Source organism: Tursiops truncatus, chromosome 2 (genome assembly GCF_011762595.2).
Source record: "Tursiops truncatus isolate mTurTru1 chromosome 2, mTurTru1.mat.Y, whole genome shotgun sequence".
Classification (NCBI taxonomy): Eukaryota; Metazoa; Chordata; class Mammalia; order Artiodactyla; family Delphinidae; genus Tursiops; species Tursiops truncatus.
In genome coordinates, this window is record NC_047035.1 from 26,383,246 (window position 1) to 26,403,575 (window position 20,330).

Genomic DNA, 20,330 nt, shown 5'->3' on the forward strand with positions numbered 1-20,330 from the left:
ACCCTCATCTGCTGTCCTCTGTCTCTAAAAGCCACTGTCCCTCCCTGTTTTCCAACCAGCGCAACGACCAGTGTCCAACTGTAAGGGGCATCCAGGGGAGGAAGCCCCCCTTCGCTCAGCAGGTACCCCTTTCCCAGTAAACACCCTTTTTAGTCTGACTATCACAGTTCGCAGGCCGATCTGTACCACCCGGACCTGGGATCACCACCCGGCTGCTGGCATCCCCGGTGATCGCCCACAGAGCTGGAGCGATTACACTGCCGACACGGGGTGAGCGTGGATTGATGCGTCTTCTCGGGGGAGAGGCTGTGGCACAGAGGGGTCAGGTGCTCGTGTGTTGTCGTCCAGATTCCAGAGTGGGAGCGGGTGTGGGCTGCCCGTGGTGGCGGGGAGAGCCGGGTGGTAATGAAAGATAGATAGAAATGGACATCCAATTTCCCTTATCGGGCCTCTGAGCAGGAGAGGCCTGGGGCGACATTAATTAACAGATAGCAATCAGCCAGCACGGGGGGTGTGTGTACGTAGGGACGTGTGGGACTGCACTGGGGGTGCGGGTCTGAAGGCAGACAGACTGGGAGGGAAGATGTAGGAGGTGGACGGGGCAAAATTAATAGACAATTGAACTGGAAGGTGGCAGAGAGGGAGGGTGGGGTAGGAGCTAGGCTTCTGGAAACGAAAGACAAAAGATTCACGAGAGGCTCAGGGCTAGGAGAACATGGGCAACACGCTCTGCCCCCTCGTTCACGCCCCACATACTTTCTGAGCACCTACTAAGTGCCAGGCCCTGTGCCAGGCACCAGGGACAGAATGGCCAGCTGGAACCAGAGCCGATCCCTGCCTTCCAGAGCTCAGTCAAGAGGGAAAGCCACACCCCAAGTTACGGCGTGTCCCCATGAGGTTACAGCTGTAAGAAGAGCTCCAGTGAGATGAAGGGCTGAGAACATGCAATGGGGGAATGTGGCCCAAATGAGAGAGTCCTGGGGACTCTGCAGAAGAGGAGACTTTGGGGCTGAGCTCTGAGGGGCGAGGTGGAGCCCTGAAGGGGTGTGTCTGCACGGACCGCAGTCACTCCTGTGTCCCGGGCTCCCGGGAGCACGGGCACCAAGCCGCTCACCTTCCGAGCCCCACTGCCAAGTGCCCAGCCTGGTGCAAAGGGGCCCCACAAACATTCCTGGCACAGAGGCAAGAATGGACAGATGCCACCGGGCCTCGACTCCTGGGTGACGAGAAGATGGGCCAGAAGAACATAGATGGACCCTCTTAGTCCTCTACACATGAGTCCAGATTTAGCTGCCTTTGCTTATCATGCCTGAGTCAGAGGCAGGCCTACAGGGCAGGTCGGTGGCAGAGGGTGCGGTGAAGGGGGGGATGGAGCAACTTGGGGATGTGGGACCACCACCTGAGGGTGTCCTGAGGCCTGTGTGCACACCCCTTGCTAGGCTGGTTTGAGGAGTGACTCAGCCCCTGACTCTTCTCTTCTTCCTTGAGCTTCTTCAGAAGGATCTAGAAATAGCTTTGAAAATCCAGGTGCACACCCCAAAGTGCTGCACAGCGGATAGAGGCTGCTTGGTTTTGTGCAAGGTCGGGGGGAAATATTGGATATTTTCTAATATTTGAAATAGCTCAAATATTTTCTAATGTTTGACAAAAGGAACACAAGAAGGAAAAATGAGAAATAAAAATTATCTCTAGGAGAAAGGAGGGGGAGGGGATGGGGACGGAGGTGGGAGTTCTGCCTACGCGTTTTTGTCTAGTTTTGGCTTTTGAACGTGTCCGTGTTGAAGAAGTGACATTGAATCAAGCATGACACAAAAGGCATTCTCCCTCAACCTAGCAATCTCACCGCTAGGAATTTCTCCTAGAAAGAAAAGTATGCATAAACATAAAAAGATAAATGTGAAAAGGCTGTTTGTTAGATCTGTTTGTAACGACCCAAAGCAGGCGACCACCTGAATGTAACCAATTACTATATGTACTTATTATATAAATGTAATAAAATGTAATTATTAGCTGGGTGAATGGAACAGTAGAAGCCACTAGAGAGAATAAGGAAGAACCATGAATGTGGATGTAGAAAGATACTCACTGCCCAAGAGAGATGTTAACTATGAAGGGCACAGATGCCAGAGCCAGCCTGTCTGTTGGAATCCTAGCTCTGCTGACCACTGGCTGTGACCCTGGGCACGTCTTCTGTGCCCCAGTTTCCTCATCTGTAAAATGGGAATAATAATAGTACTTACCTCATTGGGTTGTTTGGATTAAATGAGCTAACGTGTGGACCGCTTAGAACACGGCTTAGCATATAGTAAATGCTACTATTTCATATAACTAAATGAAAAAAGCAGAGTGTAAAGCAGTGTTATAGTATGAACGATGGCAGGGAGGGGACACACACACAGTGGCTCTACACATACACAAATTCCCAGAATGAGGCGTAAGAAAGATGGGTATTTGGAACACATCACTTCCACCCCTCTGCCACATCTTTACTGGAAGCACATATTCTTTCTTTTATTAAACCCAAACAAAGGAGCTGAAGCACTCCTCCCTGCCCTTCAGCAATGCACCCTTCACTTCTGCGTTCCTGTGCTGGGCTGAGTCTCCTCCATCAACTGATCAGCAATTCTGGGGCAGAGGGGCTGCTGGGAGAGGCTACGTGTGGCCAGTGCCCCTGGGGCTCTCCCAGCTGGCTGCCTACTCCCACCTCTCCCACCTTGAGCTCTGCTGCCCCCGGAAAGTTGCTTTATCTGCACCAACTGATCTAATAACATTCGGGCTCTTCCCAAGCCCCCATCCCCCAGTGATTTGACAGCATGAGCTTCTAGAATTTAAAAAAAAAAAAAAGCACATAATTTGTGGCAAGTGGAGTTCATAATCTGTTAATTTATTATCGTTTCTGTCGACCTGGAGGGCCATTAGCAGAGGTAATAAAGGGAGATGTAATTATAGGATCTGAGGCCACTCCAGACACAGCTGCTGTCACTCGTCAGCCCATATTTCATCGGCCGCTGGTGTTCTTCTCTCCCCAGTGTGAGCCAGACAGTGGCTTCCTGGTAGCAGGGTCTCTGAGGGACCCTCCGCTAGGAGGCCCCTGGGGGGTGTCCCCTGCAGAGGCCGTGCACGTGTCAGCCTGGGCTGGGCAGGGCCAGCTGGAGGAGGCTGTCCTGGCTGGGGCACCCTCGGGGCTGCCTGGGCTGGGAGGGTAACACCTAATAACATCTGCAGGCTGCGATTCATCAAGAGATACCCACTGCCTGTGAATGTTTGTTGCCTCTTGTTCTAATCTCTCGCTCATGGGGAATAAGAGGCGGACACTCTAAAGACTTGGGCTTGTTCTCTGGGCAGCCCAATACTTGGAAAATTCAACTCAAGGGAAAAGCCTGTGCTGGGGTGGGCAACTTCAGACTGACTCAAACGAAAGAGTGGCTGCTGCTCTGGGGGAATCACAAGCAGCCCCAGCTTTCCCACGGAACTCACCCTTGCAAAAGTATCCTGTGTGTTCAGTAATATGGGGAAAAGGGAGGGGAGTGCTGGGAATGAGTTCGTGCTCAAATGAGCCTTCCTTCCGGCTAAGCTGGCCACTCAGTGCCCGCATGAATATGTCCGCTTCTGTGCACAGCACTTAATGTCCCTCTGGACTTTTCTTCCATGGCCACTTGCCCATCAATCCTGAAGGCCTCACTCTTGTTCTACTCTCTCCCCGCAAGCCCGCGGCATCCCTCCTGCCTCTGCACTCCATCCTGTGGTTCTTCCTGCTGCATTCTAACTAAGCATCTGCCTTCTCACGTCTGAGATACAGGAGGTGGGAAATGGGTGGGTAGAGAGGAAACAAGATTGGCCGTTGAGGGGATAACTGTTGAAGCAGGGTAATGGGGAGGTTCATCATACTCTTTGGTCTACCTTTGTTTGAAATTTTCCATGAAAAAAGGTTTTTGTTTTGTTTTTTTAAATTATCTAACTTATTCCCAAATGAGACCCTTAGGGCAGCAATTAATCTAATTCTTTAGATGGGCCACAACTCCTAGCAAGAGAGTTTACATACAGTTAGTGCTCAATAAATGCATGCAAAAGCAAGTAGGAAGCACCCTCTGTGTGCCAGGCTCTGGATTAGACAATACTGATGCATGAAATGTGGTATCCTGTGCTTAATTCAGGGCAGCGGCTTGGGCTCCTCTCCAGAGCTCTAACCTGAGCATCTAAAGAAGCCAAGCCAGTCCTTCTGTCTGTCCAGGGACCAAGATGGACAGTTGCTGACAAAAGTCCCAGGGCTTGTATCCTCCCTACTCAACCTGCCCTGTTTCTCATTCTCTTTCTCATTCTCTGACCAGGTCTTCAGATAAGTTTTCCATCTAATCTGAGATGGGATTAAGTCAATTAGTTTAACTATATCAGGCACTGGATTATGTCATCACCCTTAATATGAGGTTTACATGCAGTAGCAGGAGACCCTATTAATTAATTTTACCTTAAACACTAGAAGGTCAGGCCCAAATAATTCAGCATGCAAATGTATGCAAAATAGGCAAATTAGCATTTGAGACAGACAAATGAGCCCCTATGTTTATTTTATTTTTTTAAGCAAAAAGAATTCAGCTTTGGACAAGGAGAAATGATGATGTGAAAGGAGGCTTTTAATACTATTAGCAACGACCATGGTCACAGTCTCTGCCATTTATCAGGTGCCCACTCTGTGCGGGGCCTGGGCTAAGCGAGCCAGGTCCTCCCAGCAACCCAGTGAGGGAGGCGCTACTGCTCACAGGCGGGGACCCTGACGCACAGAAAAATGAAACATCTCGCGCAGAGCCAGTAAGGACGGAGCTGGGATGAGAGGCCAGGTCTGCCTGAATCCAAAGTCTGTGCCCTCAGCAACCATTCTGCTCTGCCACTGCACCCTTGGTTGGGCACAGACGGGAGGTGGGGCTGGGAGATGAGAAGGAAAATGGGTGCAAGGGAGGCACTGCCTCCTGGCTCTACTCTATCCCCTGGGGGTTACTGTGGGCACGAGGTGGTAGAAGAAGCGGGCAGTGACCCACGGGCCCGCCAGGAGCCACTCCTGAGCCGTGGCTGCGATGCAGTATCTGCTCAGCCTGGAAGAGGAGTGCGTGATGGGAAGGGGGTGTGTGCAGGGGGAGCTGTGCCTAACCTGGCCCTGGGTTAGTGGAGCAATCCAGGCTGAGGTGTCTTAAGCAGTGGCCTGACCCCACAGTGGTGCTGAATCAGCGCAGGGCAGATTCAAAAACTACTGAGTGTGTAATCCCAAGAGGCTGAGCTCCTTAGTAAGGGCGCTCCAGCCCAGATCCCCAGGGAGCCCACCCGTGAGTCAGGGAGTCCCTGTGGAAGGAATTCTAGGCTTCCTGCCAACTAAGTGACACCAGCACCCCCTCTGAGCCGTTGTCCGCAGGAAGGCTCCTTCCTGTAAGCTGTGCCCATAACATCTTATATGAGGACTTTCTGACTTGCCCCAATCAACTGTGGGCCTTGGCATCTTAAGTTTCGGACACCTTTGCTACATAACCATGCATGCTGTATTCATCTTTCAGAGCCGGTGGCAAACACAAAAAGGACGTAGAGACAGGAAGATAAACTGTCCCACATTACAAAGCTAGGAAGAATCTGAGTCCATGGTAGGTCACTGCCAGAGAAGAACAGGACGTCTCCCCGACAGTATGAGCCAAGCTGTTAGGACCGCAAAGGAATAAACTGCACAGACTTTAGAAAGCCCCCCAAGAAGGGTGTGGTGCAGAATATGTGGGTATCGGAGTCTACAAAAACGAATTAAAAATCAGCTCCCTCCCTCCATCCAGAATGAAAAAGACTGAAAGAGCAGTTTGGGGCCACATGCAACGAAGAGAAGTCCGGATCACCCAAAACACATTCGTAACATGTACTTTTCATGCCAGAAATGATCTTAAAAATCACAGAATCCCAACTGAGAGACAGGCCTCCCTTAAGATCAGGCAAATGGCAAGAGTGAGCACGCAGCTGACGTCGGGATGTGCCAAGCATCATACACACGCTCGCATTTCAGCCCCACGTCAAAGCCCACAAAGGAGGTACTGCTGGTATTTCCTGTTTGCAGAGAGGTCGGGCGACCTGCCTTGGGTTACACAGCTAGCAAGTTGCAGACCCAGAACCTGAATCCCAGTCTGATTCCAAAGCGCATGTCCTTAACCACTCCACTTCACCTGCCTCTAGTAGGAAACAAGAGTCAATTCCTCTTCTGTGTTGTTTTCCAGTATATTGCCAATAAGATTTAGGATAAAACCCTGTTCTTTGGCCTTTAAGGATTCAAAGAACCTGCTCTGATTATTACCTATTGTAGAAGCAGTCATACCGCTGCTAGAATGATAATCCGTTCTGAAGAGCCCCCAGCAGTTCAGGAACATCACTGGACCTTCCAAACAACGGCTCGCCTCCAATCCCACAAAGAGAGAAAGGAGGCCAGAGAAAAATAGTTTTGCCAAGATTCCACAGGGCTCCTGGGTCACGGGTTCCCATGCATCAGGACCAGAGCCACGGAGAGAGCGGCTGTGAGCCTCTGACTACACTCTCCCCCAGTCCTCTGGGACTCACCTGGGATGTGCTTGGCCCAGCCAATAATGACCACGAGCTCCCTGTCTGCCAGGTCACAGAGAGTGGTCAGAGCCTTGATGTCGCCCTCTGGCATGCCAGGGGGTGGCATGGCGTAGAGTTTGTCCGGCTCAGCCACCAGCAGGTAGGAGACGATTTTAGTCACTGCAACAACACAAGGGAGAATGTAAATGCCTGGGAAAAGAGGAAAGGGGCCAAGGTGGAATCTGAGATGGCTCAGGAAGAAAAGTCAGGTTCCCAGGAGCCCCAGGAAGCTCAAACATGGCTAAAAACCCCCCTCCATTCCTCCCTCCCTCCCTTCCTTCCTTTCCTCCCTCCCTCCCTCTTTCTTTCTCTCTTTCTTTCTTTCTCTTCCTTTCTCTCTCTTTCTTCTTTCTTTCTTTCTTTCCTTCTATTTTATTGGTGATAGTTGATTTATGATGTTTTAATTTCTGCTATATAGCAAAGTGACTCAGTTATACATATATACATTCTTTTTTATATTCTTTTCCATTATGGTTTATCCCAGAACATTGACTATAGTTCCCTGTGCTATACAGTAGGACCTTGGTGTCCATCCGTTCTATATGTAATAGTTTGCATCTACTAACCCAAAACTCCCAGTCCATCCCTTTCTGACTCCACAGAGTTGCTGGCAGTGATCGTTTGGGCTCTTGGGAGATATCCCAACAAGGGAAGTTGCCTGGTGAATTCTCCTGAGATGAACGTGATTCGAGTGGGAGGTGAGGGATGCTGGGCCTGTGCCCTCTTAGGATCATGCTGCATTTGGAGCTACATTCTGTAAATGCCACAGGAAAGGTCTTCTGAATGAAGCCTGAAGTACCCGATACCAATGCCAGACACTGAGGCCCCTCCCCGTGACCCTCAGTGCCCCATAACCCAGCAGGGTGAAGATGGCATTTCCCCAGAGGGACGCCAGATGTTCCAGGAACAGATGCTGGCAAGAGGGGCAGGGATGCCCTGCACTCACATGGCTTTTTAGCAGGAGGAGAAATCTGTAAGCTCAGGTACGGGCTGCTCTCTGAGTCCAGCCGTCGCTTGTATTTCTGGCGGCCTCCACGCACTCGATCAAGGCGCACACCTTTTGGGGAGGAAAGGGAGAAGGTCTCAGAGTTGTTCAACATCACCAGGGGTGTTAGCGCTGACTTTGGAATTTCAGCAACGGCTAAATCTTCAGGGCTACGCGCCGATGGCCTTTTTTTACAGCTGCCACATGGCCAGCCTCAGGCCAGGTGATTGGACAATCCTAAGATAATTGTCTTCACAGTAATAATGGCCCATCCGGGTTGCCCTAGGCCTGGTCCTGCCTCTCTGGAGTCAACATCCTCCTGAAATCCATCCCAAGCAACCTTCAGCTCTTGAGTCTTTCTGTCTCCAAAAGACAAAGCACAACAAACACACTCCTCCAACGGCTGGGGAAAGAAGACACATCATTTTAGATCTGCCGTGAATCCAGGCAGGACTGAGTTAGCTTCACCAAGAGAGGAAAGGAATCCCTGCCATGCGCGGCCCCTCCAAAGAGCTATAACAAAGACTTGCAAACTGCTCACATAAAAAGCATCTAGATGGGCACTCGTTACAGATGTCAGTTTCTGGATCCCTCCCTCAGAGATTCTAGGATTCAGTTCTGTCTGTCTATACGAACGCCCCACGGGATGAGCATGCTGTTTGTCCTGGCCACACCAGGAACACCGGTGCCCGGAAGGCTCTCAACAGCAGGTACGAAAGCAGCTGTGGCCATTCCACCCTGACGTCCCTTTCCAGGAGTGAGGCCCTATCCTAGGGAGACAGACCCCTTATCGTCACTGGGTCCATACCACCTTCAAGAGTGCTGCCCACCCACAGCTCCTGCTGTCTGGACAGAGCTGTTGGTACCATTTGACAGCCCCACCAGCAGGCAGGGCGGACAGGACCTCCAGGGGGCTCCTCACCCAAGGCTACACAAGCCTGTGTGTGGCCACCAACCTATGTGACCTGACATGAAAAGATGGATGGGACACATCGACTGAGCTCCAAGTGAGAACGAACACAGAAAGCAGAGCGGCTCTCCTTTCCTTACCATGAAATGGACCTTGACTAAAACACATAAGAAGTCAGAGACAGAGCCAGCGTCCCCAGAGGGAGCAAGCTCGGTGGCTTCAACTCCTCCTCCTTTCCCCAAAGGTCAAGAGCGTCACGGGCACAGAGCCCCAGTCAGGTGATCTTCGGGGCCCTGTCTTTCCCCGGCACTTCCTCCTGCCGGTCCTACCTTCTTCCATCTTCCTAGCTCACAGGGGTGCTCGGAGGGCCAGGAGGATGCTGTAAGCACACCCAGCCAGACTGCCTGAGGGGACTGTCTTTTGGGGGCCAATCAGTGCTCGCCCTTTCACCAGCAGTATCCTTTTTACCCCCACAACCTGGCACTTTTGTGTTTGATGCTGAACATGGCTGTAGTGAACTCTTTTCCCCAGGCAAGGGTCTACCCAGCATCCCACCCCTGCTTCCTATTTCAAGGCAATTCCCCTGTTGTGAGTCATCTTACTGGGGAGGGTAGCAGTAGTGCTGTCAGCCGCAGGGGTGTGGGCAGCCCTGGGCCAGACTCTCCTGATGACTGCATCTCCCGTGCCTGGGCTCTCAGGGGCTTCCCTTGGTCCTTGTCTGGCTAAGTGTGGTCCTTGAGCCTCCTGACGGGTGTGCAATGAACTCCCCTTCTGCTTCGAGAGTCAGAATGGGTTGCAACTGACCACCTCTACAGTGGGTTCTCTGGGACAAGACACTGCGATAAGGACATGAATGTAGGCACGTTTATTCTGGAGGCGTTCTCAGGAAGAAAGTCAATAACGACCACAGCTTCCTAGCGGATGTGGCTGTATAATCCACGTCCATCAGTACCTCGGACCTTGAAGGGGCAGCGGAATCCCATCCAGCACAAGACCACACTCATGTGCTGATGGGACTCTGGCTCACCCCTCCCGGCCCCTTCTGTGAGGGCAGAAGGAGCAGGCACATAAGGGCAGGAAGGAGGACAGTTCCTCCCTTTGGGGAAAAGGTTTTTGGGGAGAAGTGCCCTGTTTGCAAGAGTCTTCTTGACCCCATCCCGTGACACAGCCACAAAGCAGCTCAGACCTGCCTACTACACCCGAGGCGAGTCAAACCCTCCACCAAGCTTCTCCCCCTGGAAAGCTGGCAAGACCAAGAGTGAAAATGCCAAGCGTCAGGCATAAAGGGCCGTGAGGACCCCATTTTCCTGAGCACCTACTATGTGCCAGGGTCTGACTTGGAGTCCAAGATGAACCCCTTCCCCGCTTCACTGACTTTGTCTGCTAGATGCCAGTCTCATGAGCTTCCCCCTCCCACCCAGGCTGCCTGATCCCAGACAGATGTCAGCAGGAGAGTGAACTGCTCCACAAAAGTAAAAAGAGGCGCCCATCCCTCAGCAAGGCGAGAAGATGGGCGGATGCCACCTCTGTCGCGGCATCCATGTGAAATACTCTCTGTCCTGATACAGGGCCTGGCTCTTCGTGGGTGTTCAAGAAAGTCTTGACACATACAGGAAGGGATATGCCTCCACCCAGGCTGGGTGCTTCTTCCTGGGCTCCAATAACACATCGGGCTTCCCCTCACAACTAGGCGCCCCTTACAGCCAGAGGCTGCTCACCGTGCTACTCCAGGGACTGTCGTGGCACCCGACGTGCCACGTGTTTGCTTAGAAAATGTGAGCTGTTACTATGATCGTCGCTGTCATCATTATTATTGCTCTTCCCCTGTGCTGCGTACAACCCTCTGGTAAGTCACATTGATAATGACAATGAGAACAGCCTAACTTACGGAGGACTTTCTGTATGCGTCGCCCTATTTAAGCCACAGCATATAAAGCAGGTGCTATTATCCCCATTTTACAAACGAGAAAAACTGAGACTCACAGAGATTTAGCAAGTTGCCCAATAAATGAGCCAATATCCAAGCTCTTTGCCATTCCAGGGTATGACCTCCCAGGGCACAACAGGTATAAACTCTCTAAATTTTCTCCACCAGACCTTTATAGCACAATGGTCAATAGCGCCAATCAATAAGTGTACCAATTAACAGGTTATTCTGTTTAAAAAAAAGAGTAGCCTGTTGCGTTTGATTATGCACAAATTGATACCTGGTATGAGGTGTGTTTGTCCTCCTTGCTACCTGTCTGCTTTCCAAGTCCTACTCTGAACACAAACCCAAGGCACTCAAGCCCACGGGATCCAGTGATCAAGGTCCCTTATGAGTTGTGTGGCCTTAGCCAAGCTGGCGCTCGTGGCCTTGGTCTGGGATACAGCGGAGGGGGCAGTGGTAGTAACAACTCTGCTCACCGCATGTGGCTGTTGTGACAAATGACATCATAGTGGGAAAATTATTGGTAAATTGGGAATTGGCTTCAGTAGCCAGGTGAGGCCATCACTCCCATGGCTCTGTGCTCTGACACCCACCTGGTACTCCACATGCCACCTCCAATTCAGTGGGCTCTTGGAGGACAGGGCCCAGGTCTGCCCCATTTTCTGAGTTCTCCCTTCCCCCCCTACACTGCCCCACAGTCAGGGTTTATCAAAGACCATTTAGGGTAGAGGGGTCCTGGGGCATAGACCCAGGCTGGGGTTGGGCAGATGGGCCCCCACCTAAGTGACCTGCCCATACCATCAGAGGGAACCTTGAAGGTCCCGTTCAACTATTATCTCTACCGGGAAACCTTTCCAGACTCCCCTGGCAGAGCTGGCCACGCCATTCTTGGGCTCCCTTTGTTCTTTCTCTATACAGCAACCAAGGTCAAAACAACTCTTCACCATCATGCACTATGTGCCCATCTCCCTGGCGGACTGTGGGCAACTTCTGGACAAGGACTTTCATTTATCGTTGCAGCCCAAGCTCAGCACACAGCCTGCGGTCAGTAACCAAGTGTCTGAGTAAAATGACGCGCCCAGTTAAAATGAAGCTCTTCAGAGTTAAGAAACGAAAGAATCTCAGGGTCTGATCCTTGCCCCAGCTTCCATTTGTCTCTCCAGCCTCCAGAAATTCATTCTCTCAAGGCAGCCTATTCTTCATGAAACTTTCTCCTTGTATTGAGCTAAATTCTTTCTCCAGATCACTCCTTACCCTGCATCCCATCCAACAAGGCCACCTCCCTTCCATAAGACAACCCTTTATGGACTTGAACATCCTTGGGCATCCACCTTCTATGCTCAAGTACCCTTTATGTTCTACATTTGTACAGTGTTTTAGGCCAGCCACCTCCTCGCCTTCCACACATTTGTCTGTACTGATGCGACCTGATGCGAGAAAGGTCAGCCCCTCAAGGGCAGAGGCAGTGGACAGAGGTCTGAATTCCTTTGCACTCTGCCTAAACAGACATTGGTCTATGTTTATACTTATTATCTGCCAATGTGTGTTTTTGGGGGGACTTCCCTGGTGGCACAGTGGTAAAGAATCCGCCTGCCAATGCAGGGGACACGGGTTCGAGCCCTGGTCCGGGAAGATCCCACATGCCACGGAACAACCAATCTCGTGCGCCACAACAACTGAGCCTCTGCTCTAGAGCCCACGAGCCACAACTACTGAGCCTGCGTGCCACAGCTACTGAAGCCTGTGAGCCTAGAGCCCGTGCTCCACAACAAGAGAAGCCACCGCAATGAGAAGCCCGCGCACCGCAGCAAAGAGTAGCCCCCGCTTGTTCAACTAGAGAAAGCCAGTGCGCAGCAATGAAGACCTAAAGCAGCCAAAAATAAATAAATAAATTTATAAAAAAAAAAGAAAGAAAGAAACAGCCCCTCCCCAAGAGGTAATACAGCAAGACGTTGTATCATGAATCCTTTAGAAGTGCATCACCAAATACTAACAGTTGGATCTGGCAGACATTATTAGTCTCCCACCCAATTTCATTCCATTCCCCCTCTTCCATGCTAACAGAGACTGGATTTTCTTCATAGGCACATAGGGCTTTCTTCATAGAGAGCCCTAGCCAGTCCCAGCATTCCTGTTGCCCACTTTCCCAGTTTCCCTGGTAACCAAGGCTGGTCATATGACCTGGTTCTGGCCAATGGGATGTAAGGTGAAGTCCATGGTGGGGGCTTCTGGGAATGGTTTTGTTTTTCTGATAAAAGAGACAGACATAAAAAAAAAAAGAGAGACAGACATAGTTGGTGCAGCTCTTTTTGCCCTTCTACTGCCCTGACCTGGAAGATGAAGCCTAGAGCTGTGGCAACCACCTTGTAACAATGAGGCAGCCATGTGAGGATACCAGAGAAGAAAGGCAGAGCCTGAGCCCTTGATGCTGTGGCTGAGAAGCCTGTGCAACTGGCCATTTCTGGTCTTCTTAGGTGGGGCAATCAATCTCATTTATCGATGCTTAAGCCACTAGCAGTCAAGTTCTCTGTAACTTGCAGCAGAAAGCAATTTTCACTGATAAAATGGGCAATTACTTTTTAAATTAGGATGCTTAAGTCTTACAAACAGCAAATGGAAAAAAATAAAGGCGGGGACTTGAACCTGAAATAAGAGTTGCCTTATTGTTTGTGTTCTTATGTTAGTGAAATATCTAACAAAGTAGGCTCGGGGAGCATATTAAAATACTAATTAAAATACTAATTAACTTAAAATTGCTGTCCAGGATTATTAGATTATATCATCCTATTGATACTTTCTGAATTTAAAAAAGCATCAATAATATTCTCATGTAAAGTATACCAGAGCTCCAAATACTATAATAAATACTTATCCTTTGTTTTAACTACAGTTCAACACTGTGTCACCTTTTAACATGGGCAGGCCAAAATTTAAGTATTCGTAAGTGTGTCATGAATACGTAGTGAGTGCTCAATAAATGTTAGCCAATGTAATTATTATTAAAAATATCAATACTTCACCCTTGAAACTGTTCCGTATCTTGACTGTATCAAAGCAAATATTCTGGCTGTGATATTGTACTATAGCTTAGCAAGATGTTACCATTGGGAGTAACTGGGTAAAGGGTACATGAGATGTCTCTGTATTATTTCTTACAACTGCATATGAATCTACAATTATATCAAAATTTAAAAGGTTAATTAAAAATTTGTTTAACTACTTGTGGAAACGTAACCCAGCGATTCCACTCCTAGGTCTATACTCGAAAGAATTGAAATCAGGACCTCGAACAGATACTCATCTGCAAATGCTCATGGCAGTATTATTCACAATAGCCAAAAGGTAGAAGCAACACAAGTATCCTTTCTTTTTTTTTCAAAGGTCGTTTTAGAATTTTTTTAATTTTAAGTTTTTTTTTTGGCTGAGCTGTGTGGCTTGTGGGATCTTAGTTTCCCGACCAGGGATCGAACCCAGGCCCTGGCAGTGAAAGTGCCAAGTCCTAACCACTGGACCGCCAGGGAATTCCCCAACCTAAGTATCCATCGACACACAATGTGGAATTATACACACAATGGAATATTACTCAGTCATGAAAAGAGAATGAAGTTCTGATACATGCTATGGCATGGATGAACCTTGAAAACATTATGCTAAGTGAAATAAGCCAGACACAAAAGGAGAGATGTTGTAGGATTTCATTTATAAGAAATAACTCGAATAGACAGAAAGTAGATTGGAGGATCCCAGGGGCAGGGGGTGGGGGAGAAATGGGAGTTATAGTATAGTTTCTGTTTGGGATGATGAAGAAGTGTTGGAAACAGGTAGTGGTGATGGTTGCAAAACACTGAACGTGCTTAATGCCACTGAATTTTCTGTGCACTTAAAAATGATTTTTAGGGAATTCCCTGGTGGTCCAGTGATTAGGACTCAGCACTTTCACTGCCATGGCCCAGGTTCAATCCCTGGTTGGGGAGCTAGGATCCCACAGTCACACAGCTCGGCCGGGAAAAATAAAAAGTTTTTAAAAGGTGAATATTGTTGAATATGTTTTGCCACAATTAAAAAAACAATGTAATATACCTAAAACCACTGAATTGTACAGTTTAAATGGGTGAATTATATCTCAATAAAGCTATTAAAAGATTTTTAAAAATACTTCACTTTTCTCTGATTAGTGGAATTAAATAACATAAAATGTATGAAACATAGTGATGTGCTTAGTACACAGTAGGCCCTCAATAGTCATCTCTTTCCTCTCATCTGCCTATGAAAGCGGTAGTGTCTGCCTTAAACTGCTAGCTTTCTTCATGGGAAGAGAGAGAAACACACCCCTTTAGTTATAACTACCGTAGGTCAGATGTGTTAAACAAAACTCTCAAGAAACTAAGGTTCAGAGAGGTTGGATATTGTGCCCAGGGGCACACAGCACCAACACAGGTACTCTCTTGAATATGCTCGGCTGTAGCCATATAGTCCCCAACCCCCAGCGGTCTCATCACTAGGCTGGTGGCCCTCTATCTACAGTGTCCAATCCCACTTCCCAGCTCAGGGCACAGGAAAGAGCAAAGAAGCTGCTGGGCTGCTCTGAGGAAGAAACTGCCTGCGGGGAGGGGAGTGGGGCTCCCCCAAGCCCCTGCCCCATCTACTGACCTATCCACACTGCAGGCACGTCAGAGCAGTCAGAGCCTGCGGCTGCCGTGTCCTGGATCACATGTCCACTTGCTGACTTGAGAAGATGAGGCTTCTGACTTTTTTCTTAATGGAAGTAAAATAATTCCTGCTTCCCTCCAACTCCCCCCTTTCCCCTTGGTCCCCCACCACCACCACTAAGCTGGATGAGATCCCAGCCTTTCCGAAGTAAAAATAGCAGAGTGTGCAGGGGCGGCAGCAGCGTGGGGGCAGTTTTAAGTTTCTTTCTTTTATCCCAGGCACTAAAAATAACCGGTTAAAGCTCAGAAAAGCCTGGCCCTGCACCTGGCCCCCAGCCTGTCCCAGGTGCTGCCCCATCACATTTCTCTTCCCACAGGAAAGGCTCAGACAAGGCAGAGAGGGAGAGGTTCTGAGCCTGTGTCCTTCTCCTGCCTCCTCTGCAGAGCTGCCGTCCTGACACTGCAAAGCTGTCATGGTCAAGACTCTTCTCTTCCCCTTACCTAGAAACCCGCCCCCCCACACACAATTTAATGTCCTTGGTTTATTAAGGATGTGTGCAATGCTTTACAGTTTACAAAGCTATTTCCATATGTCATTTGATCTGTGTACCAGAATTGAGGGAGGGAGAACACATGATGATTACTATTATTCCCATGTGAAAACTGAGGCTCAGAAAGGGCAGGTGACTTTCTCAGGGCCACTTCCTCAGCCAGGAAAGGTCTGAGGGAGGATCTAAACCTTAATCTCTAAGTCTTATCTCCTTTGCCCTGAACTTGAGACCACCTACCCTGTATGATCGTCAGAATGCCCCGAAAGCCTTTGAACTACACAGACCTTAAGGACTTACCCACTTCGAGGTTCTAAGTCAATAGGGGAGATGTACAGGAATGGATAATTTTGCAATGCTCCTCTAATGATTCTTACTATCTACCAGGTCTGGGGAGCATGCACTAAACCTATTTTATGCAGTCCTTTTGTCTAACCAGTGTTCCTTCCAGGAGACTTAGGTGTTGACTCTCTACCTATAAGTTCTACCAAACTATAGCTGACCCATCTCCAGAAAGAGGAACAAATCACACAAAAGGTGAGAGGAGTACTCTGGGCTCCTGAGGGCCCAGGGGCTGTGGGTCACGTGGACACACTGATGGACACCCCAGCCCAGCAGAATGCCCTCCTAAACACTCACCTACACCCCCCATAAGATCTGAGCTCCCTTCAGCCACCCTGTCGGGCAGGAGGTCCTGGGTGACAGGTGAGCTCACCTTGCTGCCTCCGACAGGACAGCTATCTCGGGCTGCCCCTTACCCTGGTGCTATATCATAATGGTGAAGAGTGCCTCACTCCTGACTCACTATAAGCCGAGAGAGTCTTGCGGGCGGGTAAACACACATGCCACCTAATATTCCAGACTTGTGCCAGCTGCTCCAGGATGGGTAAGATGGTACTGGGTGATGAGACCCTGGCCTTCGGCTTATTAAGGAAGTGTCCGCTCTCCTGCTGCTCTCTCCTCTGGACCCTTCTCACCCAGGGCACCGTGTCCCCAAGGACATTTCAGTAGGGCTGTGCTATCCTTGCATTCCCAGCTGCCATAAAGTCTCTAAAACTGAACACCTCACCAGGAAAGACTACTTCAGCTCAGCCTCCCTTTCCACTCCCTTCCTCTTTTTCCCACTTTGAGGAAGGGCTACAGCCTTTGCTACTGGCCAAGGCATCTCAATGAGTTGGATTGGGCTTCTTAGAAGGAATTCTTGTATAACCAGGGAGACTAGATTCCACCCAGCTCTGTTATTTACTAGCTGCGTGGCCTTGGGCGAATCACTTAAACTCAGTTGCACTAGATCAGTCATGGCAAAAAGCTGTCAGCTGTGCCACCACCCTCCATTTCCTAGTCTGTGGCAGACATTGCTAATCAGTCACAGCACTCTTGCCTACTGATCCCAGGCACTGCCTAAGAAGCCTTCCAATCATGCATTCTAGGCAGCTGCTCCCCACCCTACAGTTGACAGTCCAGCTGAAAGCAATTTGCCATCCTGGAGCCAGCTCATTGTACTCAAAAGTCAAGTCCAGCAGGATCCGAGACCAACATGGGTAAGGCAGATTAGGAAAGCATCTTTACAGTAGCAGGTTAAGTAGATAAATAATATATATTTTAATGACACAGAAGTGCAAACCATAAAGGAAAAGACTGATACATTCAATTTATTAGAATTACTAACTTCTGTTCATCAAAGGATGCCATAAAGAGAAGAGAGCTACAAATGAGATTTTTACACCACCAGCTACTGAAAACATGACTCATAAAAATGACCAGAACATATAAAGATTTCTAAATGAAGTAGAAAATCTGAGGAAAGGCTCAGACAAGTACCTCACAGAATACAGCTCTGTTTACTCCTCTACGTACTGTCTGTGGCCACTTTCACATTACAACAGCAGATTTAAATAGTTAAAAGCATTTTAACTTCAAAAGTATAGTTAAAAGTATTTTAACTTTAAAGTATTTTAACTTTACTTTAAAATACTTTAAAAGTATTTTAATACTTTTAAATACTTTAAAATACTTTACTTTAAAATACTTTAAAAGTATTTTAACTTTAACTTTAACTAGTTAAAAGTATTTTCACTTTTGGCCCACAAAGCCTAAAATACATATCCGGCTGACTCCTGTAATACAGAAGTGAAAATAAATGAATGATAGCACCATGCAACAGGAAGCATTCATCTCGGAAATACTGATTAAAATAATTAAGATGCAGAAGAATATGTATAGTATAATTTCATTTAAAACGGAAAAACATGATATGATTTGAGATACAAATGTATGATAAAACCATAAAGAACGGCAAGGGGAAATAATGTGGAATCAGGATGGCAGCTGCCCCTGAGAGTAATGAATGCGGCTCAGGCACAGAGGGAAGCTCAAAAGTAAGGGTAAAATTTGTTTTTCTTAGACTGGGTGGAACGTTATCAATATTCTTCCTACTTCACATATGTTTTTGGCAAATGACAATGCCTGTCCTTTAAAATATGTTATTCTTTTCCCATCCCAACATAGTTTTAGCTGGGCACATGGCATCCCAGCTAAAGACTACAATTCCCAGACATCCTTGCAAAGACGTGTGGCCGAGTGACTAGATTCCACCAATGGGCTGTGAATGGAAGGAACTTGTACTACTCTGGGTCCTGCCCTTCGAGGGATCGCATACAGGCTTTTCTTCCTTTTGGCTGTCTCGGAGATGGGTCCACAAGTGGAAACCACTTGCTAAGGATGGCAAAGCCGCCAACCAGTCCTGGATCACCTTAGACATATTGGACTGTTATATGAGAGATGAGAGAGAATTAAAGTTCTATCTTGCTTAGGTTTGAGTTTTTTGCTTTGAGGGAGGGAGTCTCTTTGTACAGAAGTTTAGCCTTACCCTAACTAATATAACAAACTATAAATATTTTTCTGGATCTACTTGATGCTTACTTTAAAAAAAAATTTATTTATTTATTTTGGCTGCGCTGGGTCTTAGTTGTGGCACGCAGGATCTCTTAGTTGCGGCATGCGGGCTCTTAGTTGTGGCACGCATGTGGGATCTAGTTCTCTGACCAGGGATTGAACCTGGGCCCCCCGCATTGGGAGCATGAAATCCCACCGACTGGACCACCAGGGAAGTCCCTCAATGCTTACTTTTTAAGGAAGTGTTTTGTTTGTTTTCATTTTTATTTTTAAAGTGGATAGATTATAGTAAGTGCTGTCAACCCTTCAGGAAAGTTTTGTTGAGAAAGGGAGCAGGGTAAGGTAACAGCAGCTGAACAGAGATAAAGTTTGGATCAAAATACACTTGTGGGTGTTTTAAATTCAATTCTGTTTGGGTGCTGATGAAAATGATCCAGCAGTGAGGAAGGGTTTGATGGGGTTGGAAGCAGACATGATACTATAGGAGTGAAGTCCCTAATAAAGAAAGAGGAATGCGATTCAGTGCAGAGATGGGGAGCCTGGCTTTTGATAGGAACAGAAATTCCTCTAACAAGAGTGAAGACAGAAAACAAGTAGGTAGGTTTGTGGATTCAACAGCAGGAGGTTTAGAAATTCCCCACTTGACTGTTTCTATTTTCTCAAGCAAATATGAAGCAAGGTCATCGGCCAAGGAGCAGGGAAAGAGGCTACAGGAGAGTCACAACTGCCTTCTGAAACACAGAAGAAACCAGTGATGTAACATGATGCAGAGTATCTTAAATCGGTGACTAACATTTTACTCTGTGGTACAACTCCAGGAGTTTCCCTGGTGAATCAGGAGCAAGATGAAACAGCAACTAACTACTATCATTCCCATTTTACAGAGGAGGAAAGGGAGGCTTCAAGAAGTTAGTAAATCACCCAAGGAGCGTATACGTGGTGCCGCTGGGGTTTTATCGGGTCTGTGTGACCACTGAACCTGTTACCCAACGTCTGATGAGCCAGAAGCCCTGAATGGACAGTAATAAGGGCTCAGCACAGACGAGACCATCTTCTGTGACTTCATTCAATTAACACTTCCCCAACCAGAGGTCATCAGGTCATCGTGCCTGAGTGGCCCAAGGTGCGAGGCCACGTGGGAAGATCTTGTGAGGCGTCAGATGTGTGTGCGTGAGCATGTGTGTGTGTAGGGTGGAAGGTGGTTCGGGGGATACAAACAGCCATCAGAGTTCTTGGGCTCTAGTTCAAAACTATTCTTTGAAGTGCTCGAGAGTTGTTTTGTTTCAGAACACTAATGTATTTTGGAAAAGAAAAAGAATTTTTAAAGGCAAGTCATCTCTCATCCTCTTTCTTCATTCACAGGGCCAGAAAAGTGGTATTTCTGGCATGGGCTAGAGGCGGGATACTCTATAAATACAAAGCCATTAAATCCCATGCAGCGGGAACCTGATCAGGGCCTCCTTTTAATTTCCTGACATGAGCTGGCCACTAACCCAATTACCCAGAATCCCCGGAGGAGCCCTCCGCCTTCCCAACAAGCACAAAGAGATTGAGAGCGTATCGCATGGATGTCAGCCCAGCTTTCACTGAAATCAAATATCTTTTCGAAAACACTTGGGGAAAGGCAGACCAGGGGCTGAGGGGAGGAGGAAATGAAGCGGGCCCGGGAGGCTGGTGGCCTGAGGGAGGTAAAGTGAGGTGAGCAGAAGAAGTTTGCGCGGACAGTCTGTGCAGGAAGATCTGCAGAATTCCCGGATGTACGGGTGCCCCCTGTGACACGCAGCAAATGGTTCTCCAG

The 20,330-nt window shown here is 48.3% G+C and overlaps 1 protein-coding gene across 4 annotated transcripts in view; it reads right to left on the reverse strand.

The window, feature by feature from the left end:
- ESRRB (estrogen related receptor beta) overlaps window positions 1–20,330 on the reverse strand; it is a 105,713-nt gene that overhangs the window by 7,731 nt on the left and 77,652 nt on the right. For 2 of the 4 annotated variants that reach the window (XM_033852564.1, XM_033852566.1), the window contains 2 exons: window positions 7,562–7,672; window positions 6,574–6,735 (listed from right to left, as the gene is read on the reverse strand). In XM_033852564.1, coding sequence (XP_033708455.1) covers window positions 6,574–6,735; window positions 7,562–7,672 — 273 coding nt within the window. Of the gene's footprint in view, window positions 1–6,573; window positions 6,798–7,561; window positions 7,673–20,330 lie in introns of all 4 variants that reach the window. The other 2 variants (XM_033852567.1, XM_073799919.1) reach the window with 2 other exon arrangements.